Source organism: Pavona decussata, unplaced genomic scaffold (genome assembly GCF_977016875.1).
Source record: "Pavona decussata unplaced genomic scaffold, jaPavDecu1.1 SCAFFOLD_106, whole genome shotgun sequence".
NCBI classification, from domain to species: Eukaryota; Metazoa; Cnidaria; class Anthozoa; order Scleractinia; family Agariciidae; genus Pavona; species Pavona decussata.
In genome coordinates this window covers 1,597,272-1,622,220 of record NW_028145520.1, presented here as the reverse complement: position 1 = coordinate 1,622,220, position 24,949 = coordinate 1,597,272, and the positions used below count along the sequence as shown (strand labels likewise).

The window sequence follows — 24,949 nt, the reverse complement described above, 5'->3', positions numbered from 1 at the left end:
CATGTTATTGCATTGACTGTATTAATGGGGAGGAGGGCAAGTGCACCAACAAAGAGTGGGTTGATGAATGGAGAGAAGTACAACTTGAAAGAGAGTCATCTGATGCGACCGCTCGCCAGACAGTTGAGACAACACAAGCTGGTCTCCTTGATACTGTCATGTGGATTGCTGACCTGGCCACCAAAGGAAGGGTGGTTGCTATTGCTGCTGCTGACGACCCAGACTATGAGTGTTACCTCTTGAAAGTAACCATTGATGGTGTGATTGAACTGGAGAGTGCTGTCACAGATGATTATGGCTGTTCATTTGAAAGAGGCTCTGTTGTGTTAAAGGGAAATTTTTTTGTTAGAGACAACTTGACTGACATGACCTACAAACTAGATAAAAGCAAATCAGCATTTGTGCTTGTTGGCACTGTCTGTCATGTTTGTGGGGAACTGAAACACAAACACATAGGGATCTTTCAGGTTCCTTTGGAAGTAAACGAATAATAGCTTCTTTGTAAAAAAAATTATACTTCAGGCTGTACACTGAACATTTTTTCGCTGTATTTTGCATGCCATTAATTATTCCTGATAAATGCCACGCCCACTAGGAATTATGGGTAATTTCTGATTGCTTATAAATGCCCAACTAACAACAGAAATTGAACAATAAATGATTTATTGATGATAAATAGCTGAAATCTAAGTTAATAAAGCAGTTTGAATGGTCTTTTCAAGATTTGACAAAATTGCCCAGTGTTACACAAATGTACATGGAGATCATACTACAAGTCTAAGGTTTTACAATTTTGATTGTTTTCTGTCTGTTTCGACTGTTTGTGCGTTGTGTTGCTTGTGTGTGTAGATTGTCTGTTTCCGTTACATGACGTACTAACACGAACAGAAAAAAAGGTATGGGTGGTCAGCGGGTAACTCTTTCTCTTGCTCAGCCAAGATGGCATCGGCCACGAACTTGCAAGATAGACCAGCTCCTATTCAACTTTGTGTCTGTATTTGTGCGTATGGGGTGGGGGGGGGGGGGGGGGGAGAGCTGGAACTTGAATTTGCAACAGCAGTTCAAACATGTTTTTTAGACCAGGGATTTTAGCTTTTTCCAGAAGTGAAATCCTTGTGTGTGATTGTAGGTGGAAGGGTTGGAGAGGGAGGTTACTGTAATTTTGTGAGGAGGGGATTTCAAATCCAATTAAAAATGCTTTCAAATGTTTGTCTTGCTTTTTCTTTAGAGACGAGTTATTTCTTTAATCAGATGACAATTTGACTGATGAAAAAACTTTTGTACCAAAGAAAAGCAGAAAAAGGTGTGAAGTGATGCTCTGAAGTTCGTGCAAGAGCAGGGTGAAAGACGAAACAAGAGGAATTAAAGTACTGCAGGGAGATGCCTTCCATTGACATAAAACGGCAAGAGCTACTTGAAAAGCAGATGAACATGCAACAGCAACAAATGCAGACTTTGCCATTATTTTAAAATAACCAAACCTGATTAGTTGAGTGTTTTAGTGACATTTACAGTTTTTAAATGCTTACTAGTAGTCACACTTTGTTTAAGTGCAAACATGCATGGTGAATGTTTAAATGTCACATTTAAATAATGGTTTTAAAAGAATCAAAGAGTTTATAGGGCGATCTTCTACTGTATTGAATTAGTATGACTTATCATGCCAAATATTCCAAAAAGTGCACTCACAATGTATTGTTTAGCTACTGCACTCATACCCAGTTAAAGGTTTTTTTTGTAATCGATAAACTTAAAATACTCTACAATATTACCAAACAGCCATTCTACGGACACTCTAACTTCACTCATAGCAGTGTTGAATGCCCTCATTTCTGGTGTAAGTATTGGTACATCAGCCTCCGAAATGGAGACATCAACTGGGGATGTAGAGGGTAAGGGTGATCTCCATATAAGCATAGAGGATCCCCTGGGTGTGTATGCTTCTCTTTGCAGTATGTGTAAAAGACCAGAGTCTTTTAGCATGCCAGCATCGTGACGACAACCCTCAACAGGGCCATGCAAGTTTGCTATAATTACATTAAGAATTGCTACGGATTCAAATTTCAATGCATGCACTCGTTTACGCCCATTACAAAGTATGCACTGGTTTTCACCTGGCCTAGAAATTTGGCGTACCATTCCATCAATAAACCCAAAACACTTGGTTAGAGGACTGCCCTTCTTTGTTATGGCCCGAGCGTAACGCTCTAGGTTAGCTGGCGATAGAAAGGGCTGGTTGGTCCAAAACGTCAAGCGGTTGCCATGATTATCATACATCCAGTCAAGCACAAACAAAGCTTGGGTACAGGTCTACTGAAACAATGGATTATATCATGATAATGACAAGGGTAAGAAAGCCTATGCAAAAACTGCCAGTTCACCAGATGGGTCCTGTGATTCCGATGAATTGATGCACACCTTAACGCCCAAGGCTGTGCCACATATTATAAACTACAAACCAAGAACCTTCATGACTAAGACAACGAGGAGACAAGAATGTCTTCTTTTTCCACCATAAATTCAGCTTTATATTTGCTGTTATCCAGCGCATCTGGTCGAAATGAGTCGTACTCCCAGTAAGGAAAACACAAATTCACCGACTCATACTCTTTGTAAAGGAAAAGGAATGCCATATCACTGATATAACCAGCTGAATATGAGCAAATTAACGCCTCTCAAACGTCCTTGAATGACATTTTGGAAAGGGGACACTCAATATGAAGGGGTACTGGTGTAACCTTTTGATGTGTAGAGGGGTGCTCACTTAAATAGGGTGCTTGGTGCTTATTCATTTAATTTACATGTATGGTAACCTATTCCCTCTTTTTTTTGCTTAAGTAAATATATGTGACAACTCAAGGGAAGTAAACAGTTCCATGTTTTCTGCAATGAGGGCTCTTCTGGTGATGTTGAAGAGATCAGTTCAGACGATGTCAGCTAAATTTATGTTTATTTTATGTGCTGTGGATCCTTCTGAATATGGACAAGCACACGTCTAGATATGTCCAGATCATGCAGTGTACTTGTGAGCCTCTGAGGTCGGCAAAGTTCTGCATTTATGCTTTTTTTTGTAATTATGCTTACTGAGATACCGTGATCAACTTTTATCTATTAATGGTTCCGTAGGACAGATGGTAACATACACTGTATAGCATCTCACTTAAAAGAGAAAATGTATAATTTATAACTTACTTTCTGTAATAATATATTTTGTAATAGTCATAAAGGGGGAAGAACTCCCTTCTCCTCAACAGAAGATGTCAGACTTCCTTTTCTCACTCCAGTAAACGAAAACTTGGAAAGGGTCACTGAAGGTCAAATTGACTGCAGGTTCTTTATTCTCATAGTTATCAGGAACTCTTCAGGTCTGCCATTGATGATCTCAATAAAGAAAGAACCCTTGATAGTGATGTTGAATCACAGAAATAAGGGTAAGGTCTTTTTCTAATAATAAATGTATTAGACTTGGTTCCATATATATTATCCTTTGTTTTTGTCTATGGCTAATGTATGGTAAAGAGTACAGAATAAAGGAAAACAACAAATTGGACCAATGATAAAATTGAATCAAAACATGCTTAATCATTATAAATTGGGTCACTGTATATTCAGATTTCAGAGTTTTGCTTGGCTTAATATCTGTGGTAAATGAGCAAATATATCTTCAGCTAGCTCTGCGGTTGGCCAGCTACCAGTTCAGCAACCTCCTACCTTATCCACAGATATCATGGACAGTTTAGTCTCCTGTGTCATGCTGAAGATGACCAGATGCCTTTCTCCTCTTCAGACAAATGACAGTACTTCTCCTATGTTGCAAGCTACCAGTGACACACTTTCTTCCGGTCCTGAGCCACAGGCCTTCTCCGGGTCTTAGCCTCTACCACTGCAGCTTCTGCTTCAATGGTCCCCTCAAATGTGCCTAATGCTGTTGCTGCAGGTGATCTAGCTGGTACTATTGTGCAAGGTCCTTTGATCGCTGCTCAGTCATCCTTGTCAGGTGAGAGGCCTTGTCTAACTCCTGCATTACTGTCACAACTGTTCATGTCACCAAGCCTCGATATCGATTCAGAAAAGCTGAGAGCCAAGATATGGATCAAATCAGGCAAACCAGCTACAAATGGGAACATGTCTTGGTAGTTATTATTACTTTTATTGTAGATGAGATTATAATGGCTAGCTTGAAGCTTCACTTTAATGTGGCTACAATGTACCTTTCATCTCATGCATGTACCCAGAAATGGTAATATTAGTTGAAATATTGTTAGAGTTATGCGTGTAAAAGCTGTATATTCAAAATACATGTATTGCATATTGTTGCCAGATGCAAACTCCCTGAAATAGTACCAAGAATTGTAAGGTTTTTAATACTTGTATTGATTTGACAATTCACAGACAATTCATTGGAGCTGATGATAGTGACATGGAGTCGCAGGAAACAGAGTAAGATGAATTATGTTTTCTGTCAAGCGTACTGATTTTTTTAACCATGCTTCTTTTGAACTTTGCCACCTTACTTTGTATTTTTGTGTACATATTACAGTACACATTGCCGTACTCATTACCATGATCTGAGACAAAAAGAAATAAAAAATTAAACTGGTTTAAAAATTTCTAAACAAAAACAAAATGATGCTGTTTTTGTTTTGAAATTTTTTAAATCAGTTTAATTTATTTATTGTACCACAACAGATGTGCTAGGTTAAAACATAAGTAATGTGTATTTGTCAAAAATTTATTTAATACATAGTGTCATGATGCAAATCTTCTTTAATTATTTTCCAAAGCTAAGAATATCTGATTTTAATTGAACTCATTTGTCATTAGTCATTGGAGCTGATAACATCACTTCATTAGATGAAGAATTTGAAGATGGTCCAGAACAAGACCTTGAACCAAAGGAGGTCAATACCAACACTGAAGTTGGCTTACCACTGGAAGACAATCCCATTCATGGACCACACCTCAAGCTGAGTAGAGGTGAAGAGGGCTTTGGGCTAAGAAAAGAGCTGCACTTTGTAAAAGTGAAAAAATTATCTTTTCTTTGGACCTGTTCCTTGAGCTGTTTTCTAAATGTTGTCAGACACCTGGTTGCCTGTATACTCCAAGGCTAAAGCATCACTTTGTGTGTGCAATTCTTGTTGTAAACAACAACCTGTGAAGCTGGCCATAACTTTAGGTTTTGCTCTTCTCATGAAGTCAATGGTATTTATGTCAACAATCTGCTGAGCTAAGCAGCAGTTCTTTTTTTGGGCAACAACTTTGGAAAAATTAATGGAATGGCTCAATTTATGAGCCTTGCCTTGCTTGGTGGCAGTGGATGAGGGGCAATCTTGTTGAAGAGTTCTCTGGAAAAGATGTTGTTGGTGGTAAGGGTCAGTGCAACTCGGCCGGATTTAGTGGAAAAAAAATTGCTATTTCCTAATGGAATGCACATCAGGTTATGTCCTGGACCTTGAGGTGCGAGACAAACGCCGCGCTGGTTTGGCTTCCACCAACATGGAATGACAGGCTTTGAAAAAATGCATAACATCAGCTGAAAAATGTCCTGAATGTCGTGGACATCGTCACTGATGTATTGGCTTCCATCAAGAAACTAGTTGGTGAGAATTATGTGATTTTTGAAGTCACATCCAAGTCATAATAAATAATTTATCCTTGTGTTTTTTATGATATTGCTTTGTGTTGAGCTATGCTTACTTTCTCCTTGCCTTTTGATGTATGTCACATTTGATTTGTTATTTCTGCCACATATTGAACCAATCACATCTAAGGCAAATAAAGTCTTGGGACTTATCAAGCGTAACCTGTGGAACTGTCCAAAGTCAGTGAAAGAAACTGCGCACAAGACTCTTGTGAGACCAAAACTCCAGTATGCCTGTAGTGCATGGGACTCACACTACCAGAAAGATAAAGTTGCTCTAGAAAGGGTACAGCGGAAAACAGCCCGCTTTGTCACTGGAAATTACGATCGAACAACGAGCTTGACCGAGCTTGTCCCTACAGTGGGACACACTTGAAACAATGAGAAGACATGCAAGGCTCTCCACCATATACAAGATGTGCCGCGGCCTCCTAGATGGGGACTGGGGGGATTATTTGATACCAAGCAGAGAAAGGAGGACTCGGGGAAGCCATGATTTTAAATTTGTTCTACCGAAAGGACAAAGATATTTTTAGATTTTCTTTCTTTCCCAGGACGATTACTGAATGGAACAAACTTCCAGAAGAAACTGTTTCCAGCCAATCTCTCTGTATTTTTATAAGTAAACTAATTTAATTTAATTCTTATTGGTAGATTAACTTTTATCAATTTTAAATGGCATTGTTTTCCTTTTTCCAAACTTGTCAGGATAAGTCGATTGGCTTACTTCATCATGTTTGCGACTCACACGAATGGTTAGGTGGAAGTTATGACCAGGAAGATCAGCAGAATGATGACAACCTGCCATGGTTTGATCGAGGAGACAAGGACTTTGCTGAACCGCAAAACATTGTGCTAAACCCAGAGCTCCTTGATAGCTTCAAATGTTATGTCAGATTCAGGTATCATTCATTATTCATTTCTGAGGAACTGCAGGAACACAGTGGCACCACAAACAATTACTGAAATCTTAATCATCATCAACCTCTCTACTACTTCAATTTTTATTTTCCTTTTGTAACAGGATAGCTAAAGGATAACAGTTTGTGTTCTGATTTGGAATAAATTTCTCGCAACAGTGTCCGACTGTTTTTCTTTGTTTGTTTTCCCAATAGACACATGGGCCACATTGAGTGTCCTAACAGCCTGACTCTAGTGTACACTCCAAAGAGGACACCTTCAAAGTATGCTATTAGTCATCTGTTCACATTTTATTATTACAGTTTGAAAGCTATAAAAACTATAGAGATCTGTAACAAGCAGTAACAATGTTAATAATTAACAATTATTTCTCCTTTTCTTGTTGCCTTTTGAAAAAGTTCATGAAATAAATAATCAATGCAATAGGTATTGATTGGAATTTCCATGTCAACCAGCCCCAAGCAACAGTTAATTAGGAGACCAAATTGTCCCAAGGGAGTATAAACAGAGGACACAACAGAATGAATGGAACAAACTTCCAGAAGAAACTGTTTCCAGCCAATCTCTCTGCATTTTTAAAAGTAAACTAATTTCATTTAATTCTTATTGGTAGATTAACTTTTATTGTTATTTTGTATATTTTTATTTATTATTATTTTAGAGTTGGCATGATGTCCCACGACTTTGCCGACATAACGACATTTAGATTTAGATTTAGCAAACGAGTGCAGTGATGTTGTTCATAGCCTAGATGTCTGGCACAAATCAAAGAGTATAAGAAAATGTTTAGCAAAGGTTAGCTTTGTCAAATTTTGTTTTGTGCAGAAGGAGCATACTGTCAGGAATGTGTTGTACAGTAATGTAACAGTTTCAAACATGTAATGTTCCTGTAGGTAAAACATCGGTAGTATTGCACCTTTTCAGGTTTTGTGAACTGTGGTCTCTATGGAAATAGTGCAGTTGTAGGCAAACATTGTATACTTTACAATTTTAAATTAGTGCTCCTTTCACCAACATGTATTCTTTTCAAATTGTTATGTTTGTTTTAGGTGGGATAAGCTAGACCTATGGCCAAAATTAAAGCTTGGTATAATCACATAGTACGCCACAGTACACACACTACAGAGGCAACATCTGATGAGGAAGCATTGACAATTATGAAGGTAAAATTAGGTAAAGAGGTACCTCTTCTAGGTCTTGTGTAGTGTTCAATTTTTTTTGTGCTTCTGGGAAAGAATTTTTTCTGTTAAGTCTAATTGGCAGATGCAGATCCAGGCCTTCAGCTCATTGCAGGCAGGATTTGGGGTTGGGTGAGGGGTTATGCCCTTGAAGGCTGTACTGTAACTGTCAAAATCTGCAAAAGTGATTCTGGTGAAGTACTCCAAATGTAGTAAGGGACAGTAAGGACTTCCACTTCATGTAATTCCTGACTAGCTAACCCTTTTGGAATTTTAAATGGCATTATTTTCCTTTCTCTAAACTTGTCAGGATAAGTCGATTGGCTTACTTCATCATGTTTGCGACTCACACGAATGGTTAGGTGGAAGTTGTGACCAGGAAGATCAGCAGAATGATGACAACCTGCCATGGTTTGATCGAGGAGACAAGGACTTTGCTGAACTGCAAAACATTGTGCTAAACCCAGAGCTCCTTGATAGCTTCAAATGTTGTCAGATTCAGGTATCATTCATTATTCATTTCTGAGGAACTGCAGGAACACAGTGGCACCACAAGCAATTACTGAAACCTCAATCATCATCAACCTCTCTACTACTATAATTTTTATTTTCCTTTTGTAACAGGATAGCTAAAGGGTACCAGTTAGTGTTCTGATTTGGAATAAATTTCTTGCAGTGTCTGACTGTTTTTTTGTTTGTTGGCCCAATAGACACATGGGCCACATTGAGGGTGCTAACAGCCTGACTCTAGCGTACACTCCAAAGAGGACACCTTTGAAGTATGCTTTTAGTTATCTGTTCACATTTTATTATTACAGTTTGAAAGCTATAAAAACTATAGAGATCTGTAACAAGCAGTAACAATATTAATAATTAATAATTATTTCTCCTTTTCCTGTTGCATTTTCCAAAAGTTCATGTAATAAATAATCAATACAAAAGGTATTGACTGAATTTCCATGTCAACCAGCCCCAAGCACACAGTAAATTAGGAGACCAAATTGTCTCAAGGGAGTATAACCAGAGGACATAACAGTGGGATGTGAAGATAGTAACGACAAACAAGGGTAATCAGTACATCCCAGCCCTGACGGCTAAAATCTTGCAGTTGAGGATCGGGGACATTGACGTAGTTGGAAGAAGTGTGTCACTGAATGAAAGTGACCCTCGGCTTTTAGCCCCAACTCTCACCCACATCTAAGGATTTGTTGTAGTGCAGAAGTTGGTTCCAGGTGGCCTCAAAGGCATCACCTATTGAGGACAATGAGAATGGTGATACAAAAAACTCAATTTGAATTGTTTTCAAAAATAAGATCAACTTTTAATAGGTTGACAGAAACTTTAATTAGGCTTGTATATTTAGATTAATCACATTTTAATTATGTCACCGACAATGCTTCAAACATGACAAAGGCAGCTGAAGAGTTAGGAGCCTCATTACACATTGGAAAGATGACATGTATGAAAACCTTTTTGCAGAGCAAAGTGAGCAGCTTGACACACTGACTCGTGGCTTATTTTATTAGAACAGCAAGCACAAGATCAGCTTCCAGGTGGAAAGTAGCCTCTCCATCTTTAGACTTAATTGGACAGGCGAAAAATGTTCCAGCAACCAACATGACGTCTGAAAGAGATTTTGGGGTGTTCGATTTACTGTTGCACTTAAAACCAGCAGCAAGACTGATTTCCCACGAAGCACTTCTGATGTGGACAAACAAGAAGACCACCTCCTGGCTGAATTCCATCTCTCCTGAAGACAAAGAGAAATTAATGACCGATGCAAGGCAAAACAATGGTGCGATAATGGCAAGGTACAAAGAAAGGAAAAAGAAAATATTTCAGCAGCGAAAAGAGAAATCGATTGAAACGCAGAGAGCAAAAGAGGAGGCTGGAAGGAAAATGAGAGAACGAAGAATTAATCTTGTCAGTGGTGTTGCAGAGTTAGGAGGTCCTTGGAAATCTGCAAAGGGAGTTAAAGAAGGCCTGAGAAAGATTGCTACAGACAAGAAGAAGCAGAAGGCCTTGGTAATGCAGTTGCAATTTCAAAAAATTCTCTAAGCAAAAGCACCAACTAAGGAGCACTTCCAAAAAGGGTGGTGTTCTCCATTCAGCTGCTGGCCAAACATCTCACTGATATAGTGGACAAGAAGAAGCAGAAGGCCTTGGTAACGCAGTTGCAATTTCAAAAAATTCTCTAAGCAAAAGCACCAACTAAGGAGCACTTCCAAAAAGGGTGGTGTTCTCCATTCAGCTGCTGGCCAAACATCTCACTGATATAGTGGAACTAATCCTTTCCTAAGAACCCGAGACAAAAAGGGATGGCAGAGTGACATACCGAAGCAACAAAGAACGAGTAAACATCAACAAAACTTGAGCTTGGAGCACTGCAGTGTATGTGATTTTTAATCTACTTGTTTTGTCCCCTTGTTTCTTTGCTTTTCTTGGAATAATAATATATAACGTAGTTTAAAATAGATGTAACATTTGGATTATCAAGATGTAAATATTAATGAAATATGCTTTCCTTATAAGGCCAAACCCAATGTTGCAGCACCCAGCGTAAGAACTGTCCAGAAGAACAATGCTTCCTCTGCATTTTCAGACAAACCGGAAATACAAGTATTTAATGCTACTATTTTGAGAAATAAATATTGTACGTAGTGATGAAATATCTCTTTCATAGTTGTATTTCTCCAGTGGAATTTTTTTTTCACCTGTTTTAAATAAAATGTAATATTTAGTCTTTGAACATGTCAAAATATCTGCTGTTCAGATGTCCTAAAAGATATCTCCTTCTTTATTTGTCCTATAGATTGAGGCTTTGAAACAGTTGAAAGTTTTTAATCCCAAGGGAAGATTTTGTATAAAGGTAGATGCCTTCGACATCAAGGTTGCTTTGCAAGAGTCAGTAAAGGGTCAGTGGAATGGGGACATTGACTTGGGTGATCAGAGAGTAGCCCTGCTGCACCAAGAATACCAGCAAAGAAAGTCTCTTTGCAAAGCCAGTGATCTTTTATCAGATAAAGACCACCTCATTACAAGGTTACAAAACCTGCTTGATTGTCTCCATTTTCATGTGACGTTCCTTGCTGGTGGCCTTGTTGCTACTCAAGACACATATACCAAGAAATTTAATGCCCGAATACATCCCAAGAGTTGTTGAAGGCTCTTTGTTGGGAGAGGGTAGAATTTAACACGGTGTTGCAGCAAGCACAGTGTTTCATTGAAGAATGTGAAACAATGAAAGTATGTCTGTGCCAGCAAGCCCCAAGAGAGAAGGATGTTGTCACAGCCTTGCAAAATGTTGAGCATAATGCTTTAACGTACCTCAGGAACCTACTTATCAAAAAGAGACAGCCTGGGGCAACACATGTTCTTTTGTTTTTGGGGAGCAATGAGCGGCAAAACAAGAAACCATATGCTTTGCCAGTTCAATACATCCCTTACAAAAGCATCAATGTGCAGTGTGTCAGAGATATGACTGATGCCATAAAGTCTAAAAAGATGAAGCCAGTTGGTAAGTTAGATGGGATTATACCAACACAGAATTAAAGAGCTACACAGGGAAAGTGTGGACTTCACTCTCAACTCCTACGTTCCTGAAAAAGATGCCATAACTAATGATTTTTTCCATGAAGGTGAAGACCATTGTCACATCCTGAAGCGCATATGGAAACACACGAGAAAAAAAGGCCCTGAAGGGATGAATTTTCAGGGATTTGATGATGCCGTACGTGATCCGACAACTGGATTGACACTTGCGTCCCTGAGACCTTGAATCTAGCTCGTGGAAGAGCTTTGTAAATCACCTCTGAGTCATCTCCTTGCCAAAATGACACACATTGTGCCCTTTTTTCACAGGAAAATGAGACAGGAAACTGAACAGTCTGTTTCAGTCAAGGCTAACCCTAGTGCAATGTCAAGTCTCTTTGGAGATGTAACAAAAGTCTTATCAGGATGTTTGCTAGGCAGAGGTTTCAGAGCCTCCAATTAACTTCACAGAAAATGCTCTTAACTGGTGGAGTCACTGCTGTTAAAGATATCCCTTGTCATCCATTATGGCAAAGAAAGTATCTCTGCATCCCGGCCAATTCAGTTCCATCAAAACGACTGTTCTCAACAGCAGGTGATATAGTTATTGCCCAAAGATCTCAATGGAAATCAGAGCATGCTGATAAGTTAATTTTTGTGAAGAATTGGAAGCTACATGTATCATGAGGTTAATTAACAACTACTGTAGTATTGTTCTACAATCTGTTTCACTATTCAGTCACTCCTGTTTTGTTGGCAATTGTGATCCACATTAATATTTTACAAACTAGTAACAATCAGTATCGGAGTAATTTAAGACTTGTGTGTAATATGAACAACAATGAACTCAACATTCACCATGTTATAAATGGTGACACTGGTAATAGTTTGCTGCCTCCAAGCATTCATCTTTTATTTCTTTTGTATAAAGATTAAAGACTAGAGGATTGTTGACACTTGACAGTGTAAAGACAGCTACAAAAGAATGATGATGGAATACTACAATAATGCTCTTGTTAATTTTCATCAGGACGATATAAGATGGTGGGCTGCCCTGAATGCAACGTGGCTCTTAGTTTGATCCAGCAGCCGTGGTGTTGTTTCTACAGGGCTTCTGATATTATGCGATGTTGCGATTTCGCATAATTGACCTAAAATCGCAACAAATTGCATAATTCATGAAAAATCGCAGAATTTGAACAAAATCGCACAATTTAAGAATAAGAGAGCAAAAATCTCGCTTACTGTTAAGTTCTTCGACAATTTAAACATTATCTCAAGGCGTTTTTTCTTTCAAAAGGCGTCAAAAATCACCTGGAAGCATTCGTTGGTTGAACAAGCGAACAAACAGGCGTTTTATGCTTCATTTTACATGTTGGGGACCTGGTGCTGGTTTTCAATATTAAGCGAGTGATCATTGGCACGGAATAAACAATCATTTTATGTAAATACACCAATCACAATCATTGATATATTTTAAAGATGTCATTTGATCCCTTCATACTTGCGATGTAAGTAATGGCATGAAAGCTGCTCGACAGTCGCTTACAATATGTAGTTGTTTTGTTTTATTGAAACAAACATTCTAATAATGGACAAATTTGTTGTTAAAACGCCGAGCGCTTCTTCGCAGGGGAAAACAAGACCACACCTTCCTGTTAATATTTCGGCGAAAGACAGGGCAAGAAAGTACCCGGAAGGAACGTTTCATGTAGACGATGGTCTGTTGTTTTACTCCTTGTGCAACGTCGTAGTTGATCATCTTAGAAAGTTCGTGGTTGACAAGCACCTTGAAGCTGAGTCACACAAGCTGAACGCGGAAAAAAATGCAAGTGGGAAGCAGCAAACGCTGAAAACAGTTTTGAACTGTAAAACAGTACCACAGATTGAGAAAGTTCGTATTTGTCACGAGTGGATCAAGGTGTGTACCGCCGCTAACATTCCACTTCACAAGTCGGATAACCCCATGATGAGAGAGTTTCTACAAACTCGTGTTGTTAATGGCGGAGCCATTCCCAAATGTTCGCAGCTACGCGATTATTACCTGTTTGACGTTTACCAAACAGAAAAGGCTGATCTAAAAGAGATGATCAAGAACAAACGATTGGCGTTGATTGTAGACGAGCTGAGCGATGATGAAGGCCGGTATGCTTTAGATGTTATGGCTGTGTGTCTCGACTTTGATGAACTTTCCTTCAATGGGAATTCTGTTGCATATTTATTAGAAACTCATTTTTTAAGTGCAACAAACAACAGAACCGTGTCTCAGGCAGTTTTGAAACTGTGCACGAATATGGGATTGGTTATGATGACGTTCGTGTTTTCAATTCAGACGATGTGGCATACATGAAGAAAGCGTTTTGTGATACCCTATCCTGCTTGTTCCCTTTTTGCGTTCACATTACTTGCCACAGCCACATTGTTAATCTTGTGGCTTCAGATTTTAAAAAGGGTTTTAAAGAGGTGACCGAGTATGTGAAGTGTTTCCGCAATCTCTTCTTTGTGCCCAGTGGGAGGAAAAGCAGATTTTTAAATTTCCTGCAAAGGGCCTTAAGGCCAGGAGACAGTGTCACAATGCCACCGAACCCCACAACCAAAAGTTGGAGTGCCTGGTTTGATGCGGTCCTTTATCATGCTCAGTTCTATTTCCTCTTCGAAGATTTTGTACAAGAGGAACTTGATCGGGGGAGAAATACTGCCAGTAATTCCCTCTTGAGCTTAGAGGAAATGTATCAGGATGAAAGGTTCATGAAGAAACTTTGTGCGCAACTTACCTTTCTGAAAGTCAAGGCACCAACTCTCATGATTTACTTGAATTATTTTCAAGAGCGAATGCCACATGCCACCCAGGCACATGCGAAAATGGAGAGCTTGTTGCAGTACCTTCATGCTAATACTAAGGTGAAACAGGAAGCCCTTGAGTTTTGTTTCGATGGAGGTTTTACCTGCCAAGAGAGGAAGGAACTTATGTTTCTTTTCAATTCAGCCTTTGATTGTGCTCATGCTAAACTCTACAAATATTTTGTGGACGGGGCCCAACCTGCTTCAAAGTTTCTTGAGCAAATTCAAGTACTTGATCCCAGAAATCTGATTGATGCAGAGCAGAACTTTGACTCCATGGATAGCATCCCTGGATTTGAAGCAGTGCCAAGGGATGAGTGGGACCTTTATGTCAACCACCTGGGCCCTTTGGCAGTGAAACACAACAAGGATGGTAACTTTGACCTGACTTTGTTTTGGAAGTCAAAGGAAAGCAACCTGCCTGAGCTGTACAAGTTGGCATCATACTACTGTACAACCACCATCGGTTCTTATGATGTAGAAAGGTCATTTTCTGCTTACAGTGAGATTCTGGATGAAAAATGCAGATCCCTTGACGAAAGCACCATCAAGGCTTTCCACTTCTTGAATTGGAATCTCCGGATGAGGTATTCAGATCAGCAGGAAAGGGAATAGCAGAGAAAAACGAGGGCAACAGCTTCATGCAGTAAAGCATCAAATGAGTCCGTGAAAGTCACTCCTAAGGAGGAGCCAGTGCCAGGTGGGGCAAATGAGTTTCCCAGGCTCTTCACTGCTCAGAAAAAAGGACCTCAATTTGTCCACCCAGTTCCGAAGACTAAAGACACCAGCACCTGTACAGGGGAAGTGCACAAAGAGAACAAAAGGAAGAAGACTGATGGGCCAAAAGCCAAACAATCCGAAATGGCATACAAGAAGAAAGTAAATGAAACCTCTGAAGCTATCTCCGGATCCACCCTCGATGCATTCCTTGGCATAAGACCAGATTTGGTACAGGATAGAAAAGAAGAAATTGCACAAACAGCCGGTGATATCTCTACTACAGACCTTCAATCTACAGCAGCCACCAGGGTGATTTATGGACTGGACCAGTTTACAGCCCAGAAGTTCGATGCAAAAGCAAGTTGCAGTCCACAAGAACACAGAGAACCCCTTCTGAACTGTTTGCTTGATGGTTCAGTCAAATTCCAAGGAAACAGTGTGATCAATAAGCTGGATCTTGAAAGTCTTAATGGTGGTAAACCACGTGAAGAAGACAATTACCTCACTAACGTTGTTATTGAAGGATATTTGCAACTCATTGCAACTGCAAGTCTTTCTAAAGGTCTGAACATAGAAACTCTGGGGTGGGAGGCATTTGAGAAAGGATTTGGCAACAAACCAATTAAAGATCTCCTGAGAGGAAAAGGCCTTCTAACAAAGCAGGATGCTGTTCTGGTTCCATGTAATCCAGGCCAAAGCAAGCACTGGTTTCTCCTTCTGATTCTTCCCAAAGAAAAAAGAGTTCTCGTTTTAGACAGCAAGGCAGGGTCTTTTACAAAGCCGTCTGCAGAGAATGCCATTGCCAAGATCTGGAAGCTACTGCAGCAGGTGGATAGTAGCCTTGATGCAAAGCAGTGGTGCTTTTTAACAAACACACCAAAGGACATTCCACAACAGGAAAACAGCATTGATTGTGGTGTGTTCCTGTGTATGTTTGCCAGGTGTTTCCTTCTCCAATCACCTGTTCCAGGAAGTATGAGCATCAGCAACATCAGGCGTCACATGATTGTGGAGTTCCACGATCAAAAACTTCAGAGCTTCACAGAGCCTTCTATCCAGAAGGACGAGTATTATGCCGTTGAGTACCAGAAGGCATACTACTTTGGCCGGGCCCTGGGAAGTCCTGGTGGTTCCAGTCTCATTGATTTTAAGTTCCTGCACTCTACAGTTTCAAGTGGAGCGAAAGTGTTCGACTGGCCAAGACGCGATGATATTGACAGAGTCCATAGTTCAAATGTTTTTTATGGACCTGTTGCTATTGTCGGTGTTGGCCCTTTTACCTTACCACAACTGAGCGAAGTTGATCAAGCGTACCAAAGGTTAAAGAAAAGCAGAAAGAAAAGCTAATTGTTCAAAGTGACACTATTTCATTTTGGCAGACTGATTTGTCATCAGTGATGGTTAATTACTTTGTAAAAACTTAACTTACTGCGAACTGTTAATGCTTCCACACAGTAAGTGGAGTAAAACACAAGGCCAGAGGTTATCAATGCCTACATGTACATGAAGCAACCCTGAAATTGATACAAATAGGCCTTATCATGGTTTTCGACGCCATTTTGAAACATTTTCAAACACGCTTGAAATAACATTGTCTGTATGGAAATCCGATGTCAAATAATTTTAGTAAAACATCGCTTCTGAAAAATTCATGAATTGGAAACTTTTGGCACTAGGAAAAGGAATTTAAGAAAAAAAAATGGAGGGATGTAGCTGTGCCAGAAAGCCTCCAGTCGTGTTTTGAACTTTCCATACATTTGTCTGTATAGCGAACCAGCCATGAACTGCTACTAAAAATAGTTTGTGGGAAAAAATACAGACAAATGTATGGAAAGTTCGAAACACCACTGGATGCTTTCTGGCACAGCTACATCCTTCCAATTTTTTTCTTAAAATCCTTTTCTTAGTGCCAAAAGTTTTTAATTCATGAATTTTCCAGAAGCGATGTTTTACTAGAATTATTTGACATCAGATTTCCATACGAACACTGTTATTTCAAGCGTGTTTGCCTACTCATCAAAATGGCATCGAAAACGCTGATAAGGCCTATTAGAATAGAAGTACCACCTTTAACTAGTCTAATGTGAAAAGATAATGTTCATTTGGTGGAATTTATTCAACCATTCATGTTATATATTGTGGGATTCTATGGTTCAGAGTTCTGCAATTTGCAGCTAGTTTTGTTGTTTTTCTCCTTTATTTTACAGGAGGATTTTTTCTCTAGACCAGTAATATTAATTTTGTGCAATACTTAGCCAAAAATAGCTAATGTTGGGAGCTAAGAAAACAGGCTTGACTGAGTAACACTGTTGAATGCTCTTGAAAATTATTTTATTAGGTATATGGTGGTTAATTGTTTATTAATACCAACCTTTGATCATTTCATAATGTTTTAGGCAAACATTCACTGTCAGGGAATGCTTTATCATAGTTCTACAGCTAGAGTGAAGGGTGCCCACTTTCACTTTAGGTTTGACTTTGTTATTCTTGATTATCTACTGATGCATATCTTCCAATGTATCCAGTTTGTACATAGCTCACAGAAATGTTTCTACTTTGTTCAAGTTACTTTTGTTGTGTTAGGATGGTTGGTTGAAGCAGACCCTCAGACAAAGAAAACCCATTATACAACTGAAGTGAAACTAAATTGGACATATCGGGCAAATTTAATAATTACATTGTTTAATTACCCCGTACAAAGAAAACCAGTTTTCAAGCTTGCCCAGTTGGTACCAGGATGACTGTCCTTAATTAAAATGCAAGGCCTCTATGACATCTAAAATGCATTTTTAACTAGTCATTGTAAACAAACACAAAAAAAAAATACAAAAATAAAAACAGGTGGATGTTACATGTACATGCGTGTTTACATGTAAATCCAGGCAAGTAACAGCTAAATCCTGCTAGCCCCAGGCAAATAGAATCTCCTTCTTTGTATGCTTTTAAAAAAAACAACATTAACAAATTGCCTGCAACTACTGTAGTTTAGTTTCCTGCTTTTCTTATTAGAGGTGTAATAACTTCATGCATGCCAAGCAAAAAAATAAGTGTTAACAGCTGTTGATATTAAACACATTTTTGGCTGCAGATGAGCTTTGCTTGTGTCTACTGAAGTTGTTCTTTGTTTATTGTTTGCATGTGACACCAACTTGACCAAATTAGCAATCTCTGTTTGTCAATAATTTGAAATGTGTCAACAAATTATTTATTTCAGCTATTTTTTTTCATTCTTTTGTGCTCTAATTACTTCTTGAACAGAAAAAAATGGATTGTGCTCCTCTTAGACCTAATAAAACAAGGTTAAATTAGCTAAAATGAAATCACATAATTTGCCGCATAATAGACCTTTCTTGCCGCATAATGAGACTTAAAAGTGCCGCATAATTTCCAATTTTTTTCCGCACCCTATCAGAAGCCCTGTTTCTAGTCTTTTTTGATAATTAAGATATGTGTTCCCGATGGTTTATGTATTACTTTAAATGTAAGGGGACCACTGTAATTAACTCTTGCTGTAGTGGCTCCCCTGCCTGAGTGTCTTCTGTATATCTATATTTATTTCAAGGCAAAGCTCAATAACTAAATTAAAAATAATAAAAAGTGTGTCGTTTGTTAGTTAAGCTTTTCTCTGTGGCATATTGCCCATATGTTAAATTTGGAATAAATACACAAAAACATATTTTTTTCGATCGTTTATTCTGTCTTTATCACTTAAATTTGCAAGGTGTCTGGGAGGGGACAAAACTATCGACCATATCTTTTCATCTACCAAAGAAATAATTATAACATGATAACTTCACTAATCACAAAACTATTGCAATACAATTGCAATAGTATAGCAATGGTATTTTGGCTATCGCAATACCATCACAATAGGCAAAATGACCTCAATAATCAACCCATATTTTGTCCCACACACATACTATAAATAGAACAAATGTTTGACATGTTGTTACCTCAAAAAGTACAGTTGCTTGAATTTTGCACAGAAGCATCTGCAAAATAAAAATACAGCTTAGGAATGGCTTTAGTGCAGTGACAAAAAATATATAACTGCAACAAAATAAAAAATTATGTTCACACTTCATAGTAATTTACAATAAAAAACGCAAGTTTACGAGGATAAGATAAGACTTAAAAAGCTATAAATAATTTTTAAAACTACAAAATATTTAACGATAACAAGACTCATATATATACTTGATAACATAATAGTGTCCAAAAAAACAAAATTATAGTCACTGTGTAGTGTCAAATGATGCATACGTAAACATAACCATGACATAGTGGATTTTCAAGTAAAATTATAAAGAATAAATTTTTATGGGCTGAATTTAGTTACATGTATTTCTGCACTTTTTGTTAAAATCTCAAGAAAAATAAAACTTACATGTATCACTCTCTCAATTCTGTCCAAAGGTCTTTTTCATAGCAAAAATATTCTAAACATACATTAAGCTCCTTAGTTTATAAGTGGTTGCTATATGTGTTTTAAAAGGGTGAAAATAAAAATAAGTTGAAAGCTTGTAATTTGCATAAATCACGATGTAACAAAGATACCATTACATATTTTTCCTTTATATTGCAAGATGTTAAACTAATTTAGTTTGTTTTAATAAACTTGTTTGTTAAAAACTTGACAACCTGACTTGAGGGGTAGTGGGCACTTGTTACACATTTGCCCCCCCCCCCCCCTCCTTCCAAGTTGTCTCGCCCATCCCAGATGAGTTGAGACGTAATATATCAAAGACAAGACATAGTGTTTCATCACATATCAAACACTGAGAAGAGAGTTGAAAATACAACGCAAGGGGAGTATTTTTGAGGAACCTCAAGGTTTTTGATATTGTGATGAAACACTGTGACAAGTGTTTGATATAACTTCTCAAACAAACTGATTTTGAAGGGGAAATTAAGGATGCAATATAAACGAGGAGTTTTTCATCAGATATCCAAACAAATGATGCATGATTTCCTTTGTCTTTGGCTTTTGAATTATTAATGAGTTTGAGAACTTCATATAAACATGAATGTATGTGTAACAAACATGTATATGCACTGCGGGTGAAAGATTAAATAGAAGATATTCTCGCAGTTATACACGCAACCAGACTGTTGCAAAAAAAACAGAAAAAAATTTCAGGCTTGAACGGGAATTGAACCCATGACCTCTGCGATGCCGGTGCAGTGCTCTACCAACTGAGCTATCAAGCCAACTGGGAGCTGGTCATGTTCTGAGTTCATTATATACCCGTGAAGGACTAATAAATATGAATATATGTGTCACATGTGTAACAAACATGTATAACAAACATCTTTTACCTGCAGTGCATATGCATGTTTGTTAAAAAAAAATAGGAAAATGACAAAAAATAATTAATGTTTGTGATGTAAAATTAGTTGAAAGAATGTTGACTCTTGAGGATTGAAGGTAAATGTTTTGTTTTTGTGGCCTACTGTAGTTTTGTTTTAGACGAAAACCATTGGAATTCAGAGTTGCGTCATTTTCAAGTTTTCTGCATGACTGACTTCATGTGTAGGGTTTTCAGCCAATCACCAGCCCTGTTTTACAACATTGCACGCATGCTTCCCTTTCTAATTCCTATCGGTGTCGTCATGGTACATTTCTCAACATAAGCATGGCCATGGGTTCATAAGATGACATGTGCAAATCAGACAAACTCAGGTTTCTGTCACTTAGTTTTTGCAAAGTTTCCCCAGAAATGGATTAAATTGCGAACTACCCAATTTTTTCTTGGAATTTAGTCTTCTCCAACTGTACCATGCACAATGTAAACATCGCAATGAATTGAGACCCTAGTTCCCACATTAAACTTTGATTTGAAAATTGAAGAGTTATGTGGCGACCCAAAATACTGGTATTTAGTTCTTTCGTACCCACAGAGGTTTTGTACTCGGACGATCTCAGTTGCTTTGTACCCAAGCCTCCGGTCCATTCGTACCTAAGAATAAAGCATTTTTGAGAATGAAGTCATGCAAAGATGAAGTGAGGTTACCCTTGACTAATGTTAGCTGTTCGTCCACCATGAGTGAAAATGAAAATTGGCTTTTAGCATGCGCAACACAAGCTACACAAATTCTACCTGGATCGGCTAGTTGATTGTTGTGTACATGTTATTAAAAGATCAAGAGAGTAAGATACAAGTAAAAGCCTTTTGTTTATTTTAGAATAAAGCATTTTAAGAATGAAGTCAGGCAAGTTTACCCTTGATCCGCTGATCGATGTACTGTCAGGTTCACTGTTTGATGCAAAACAACTTGATAAAAGGGATGGGTGCAAAACAACTAAACTGGCTGGGCACGAATCGTCTGAGTAGGGTACGAATCATCTGGTAGGAATCATCCGTGGGTACGAAACGACTGGTAAACAAATACCTTGCAAAACCTGACAAGCTTATCAACAGTAGCAAATTCATCTGTGAAGCAGTCATTGGGAATGGAGGTGAGGGCTGGTTCCCTGGTAGAGAGTCTGGAAGGAAAAGGCATAAGCTGAAGTGAAAACACAGAGTCTGTTGTACAACCACTAAAGAGATTTGTGTGAAAAAAAAAAAACATTCCAGAAATCTTTTGAAGTGTGTTTTGACAGATGATGAACATCAGACTGCAATTTATGTTACATGCGAAGTTCATGGTGTCTGCTGTATAGAGAGTCAAAATTGTAAAGTTGTTATGTTTGTACCACGAAAGTGTCTGTAATAGCGAGAGTCCATTTCAGTCAAACCCCTATAGCTTTCACCAGCGATCTGGATTTTGTCCGTAATAGCAAGTGTCCATAATAGCGGGGCCTTGCAGACACCTAATAATAATTAATAATGAAAGATTACATGGACATTATGTTACCTGTGTTAACCAAGATGATCAACATGTCGATTGAAACTGCTACCGTGTCAGCACAACTAAAGGAGGCCATGCTAAGGCCTAAACTGAAGAAAGAATCTCTTGGTCATGAGGTGTTTGCCAATTTTAGACCTTTCTCTAATTTGAAATTTATTTCCAAGATGATGGAGAAGGCTGTTTTTTACCAGCCCAACAACTACTTAAAGGATACCGATCTAGATTAAGAAGAGAGCTTGCAGTCAGCCTATAAGAGCTTTCACAGCACTGAAACAGCGCTTGTAAAAGTTCATAATGATATTGTTTCTTCAATTGACCACCAGAGTCACGTTATTCTGCTGCTTCTCGACCTGTCAGCAGCCTTTGACACTGTCAACCACAAGATTCTTTTCCACAGACTTTCTCCTCGCTTTGGTATCAAAGGAAAAGCCCTCAGATGGTTTCAATCCTACCTTGAAAATTGCAAGCAAGTAGTCAATGTGGAGGGATCCACATCATGTAGTAAAGATCTGCCATGTGGTGTCCCCCAAGGATCTGTGCTGGGGCCTATACTACATTTGTTGTGCACATCCCCGCTTGGCGAGATCATCAGAAATCATGGCTCCTTCAAGTTTCAAGATCAAGTGGTTTCAGTACAGACAATCGAATCTTGTTTAAATGATGCATGGATGCTTACAAACATGCTGAAGCTCAATAAGGATAAAACAGAGCTCCTAGTGATTGGACCAAAGCACAAAGTCATCCCTCCTATTGAGGGTATTCGCGTGGCTGGCGAATACATAAAAGTCTCTAGTAGTGGCAAGAAATATAGGTGTAACTTTTGATACTCATATCAACTTGGAGAAACAAATCAGCTTCTATCACTTACGCAATATAGCGAAGATAAGGAACTGCCTCTCCCAGGACCACGCTGAGACTCTAGTACGCACATTTATCTCATCCAAGCTGGATTTTGTAATGCACTACTGTATGGCTTACCACAGTCGGTTCTCAATAAGCTACAGTACGTACAAAACTGTGCAGCTAGGCCAGTTTCCAAAACTTGAAGCACAGATTATATTACACCAGTTCTTTGTACATTGCATTGGCTTCCAATCAGACCACGAATTACATACAAGATACTACTCCTCGCATACAATACACTGAATGGCATGACACCAAAATATATAGTGGATCTCCTTCAATACTACACTCCAACTAGGCAACTATGATCATCTTCAAAACATTTGTTGGTAAATTATACCAAAATAAAATCTCAAGTATTATGGAGACAGATCGTTTCAAGTTGCTGCACCCAAACTTTGGAACGCTCTACCTGATAGGATTAGATCCATTCCATCAATCCTATCACTAAATGAATTCAAGGAGATAAAAACACTACTTTTTACAGAGGATTTTTATTCGTAATTTGTTTTATATATATTTTAAAACTATGTGTAAATTTTTAATGTGATTTTCGTTTTAATACTATCTTATTGTAAGGCGCCATTAGCCATGGATATGGCGCTATATAAATCTTTTCATTTGAAATTTTTTCTGAAACTGCAGTCAGGAATGGACATAATGTAATCTAAAATGTGTATGACACTGACTTGTAAAACGTTAAAAAAAATCTTTATTATTATTTTTTATTACCTCGCTATTGCAGACACCCCGATAATACGGACAGCAGCTAAATCCCCCACCAAAATAAATTACTGACGTTTGGCTGAAATAAATTCCCGCTATTACGGACTCTCGGTATTAAGGACACTCAATCGTGGTCCCGAGGGTGTCCGCAATAAAGGGAGTTGGCTGTAGTTCGTTTTTACAACGCGCGCCGCGGAACGTTTATAGCCCAACGGAGCTCAACGAGACTACTAGTTACCTGGACGGGTCGGCCGTCTGTGAACAGGCCCTTAACTAGAGTTTTACAAATAAAATAAGCGAAAGCTTTTACAAGAATAGAAGCTTACGTTTTCTCCCCAGCTCAATGCACGAGGTTCAGCCGTCCTGCGCATATTTTCTTTCCAACAGGTAAGTACTGTATTCCCCGTTCTTGTCAGAATTGTAGTCCAGTGAGCTCAAAACACGTTTTTGCCTTTCGTCTGTAGAACTGCTCTGTGGAAATATTTAGTCTTTCAACACTGCCTTGTCTCATCTTGTGAAGAAACCAAATTTGTGGAGCAACATGTGCAAATAGAGTGCAAATAGAAATGAAAAAAACATCACGAGCCCGCGAGCTTTTTGCTCTGCTTAATGACCCTGGAAGAGCTACGTGCTTGATATATGATAGCTGTTTTGTCCCCAACTTATCTCGGAAGTAAAATCTGATAAAATCGTTAGAAATGGAATGAAATTATTTTTTACTGAGCACCATGAGGACTACTGTCCTGCGAGTTTCCCCGGGCTTGCTAGCCCTGTGAAGGAAATTTGGTTTGCCAAGGTCACGTTCTTCAATCTCATTGGCCAATGAAAATGGCAGGATGCAAGTCGTGTTAGCCACTTTCGCGCGACTTTTCGGCTTTTTCGGCAGGGGTATTTTGCAGAACGCCGAACGCCGAATCCATACAACAACTTAAAGCTGACCGTCTGTATAATCAGTGCTTAACCCTAAACAGCATAGAGAAGTGCTTAGACCTAAATAACTTCAGTTCGTTGCTTAATGCTTAACTGTTATAGGTGGAGTAAAATGCGACGTTCGGCGTTCGGCAGTCTGCAAAATACCCCTGCCGGTTAAGCAACGAACAATATATTTAGGTCTAAGCACTTTTCTGTACTATTTAGGGTTAAGCACTGATTATACAGACGGTTAGCTTTTATGGTAGACATCCGACGTTATAGGACTACTATGCATTCGGCGTTCCCCGTTCGACAGTCGGCGTTCTGCAAAATACCCCTGCCGGAGACCTATCAAATCTTTTTAAATCTTTGCTTTGCACACACGTAGAACAACTGTCTACAATGTCCCCAGTACTGAGGAACAGCTATCCGTATACTGTCTATAATGGGACTAGCTATCTACAATTTCTACCATACGAACAACTATCTACACTGTCTACAGTAGGAACACTACACTGCCTACAACAGGAACAGATAACTAAACGGTCTACAGCCGTATTAAGCGGGCTCTCAGAATAAACGTCACGGACACATGTTTTATCGACACAAATAAAAAAGCATACAATTTAAAAGCAACAGAACTATGTTCAATGTCTCAACTGTAACTAAAGTTCAATTCATTCAAAGAAACCTTACACTCGTTCAAATTTTATCGTACTAAAGT

The 24,949-nt window shown here is 38.6% G+C and overlaps 1 protein-coding gene, 1 long non-coding RNA gene and 2 pseudogenes across 4 annotated transcripts; 3 read left to right on the top strand and 1 right to left on the bottom strand.

Moving 5' to 3' along the window:
- The first annotated feature begins 1,864 nt into the window (after positions 1-1,864).
- Positions 1,865-8,601, top strand: LOC146471157 (uncharacterized; annotated as a pseudogene).
- Positions 5,715-6,909, top strand: LOC146471158 (uncharacterized). Its single transcript, XM_085121202.1, has 3 exons — positions 5,715-5,927; positions 6,350-6,543; positions 6,757-6,909. Exons 1-3 carry the CDS (start codon positions 5,715-5,717, stop codon positions 6,905-6,907), a joined length of 558 nt encoding a protein of 185 aa, XP_084977328.1. The 3' UTR covers positions 6,908-6,909.
- Positions 8,416-23,860, bottom strand: LOC146471155 (uncharacterized). 3 transcript variants are annotated; one of them, XR_014866861.1, is made up of 4 exons: positions 23,640-23,860; positions 20,728-20,792; positions 18,786-18,824; positions 8,416-9,490 (listed from the first exon to the last, which is right to left on the bottom strand). It is a non-coding gene; the product is annotated as an uncharacterized LOC146471155 (long non-coding RNA). The 3 variants fall into 3 exon arrangements; XR_014866862.1 differs by lacking the exon at positions 8,416-9,490 and adding an exon at positions 16,920-18,118; XR_014866863.1 differs by lacking the exon at positions 8,416-9,490 and adding an exon at positions 21,226-21,319 and having other exon boundaries at positions 18,564-18,824.
- Positions 12,385-16,669, top strand: LOC146471156 (uncharacterized; annotated as a pseudogene).
- Positions 23,861-24,949: the final 1,089 nt, after the last annotated feature.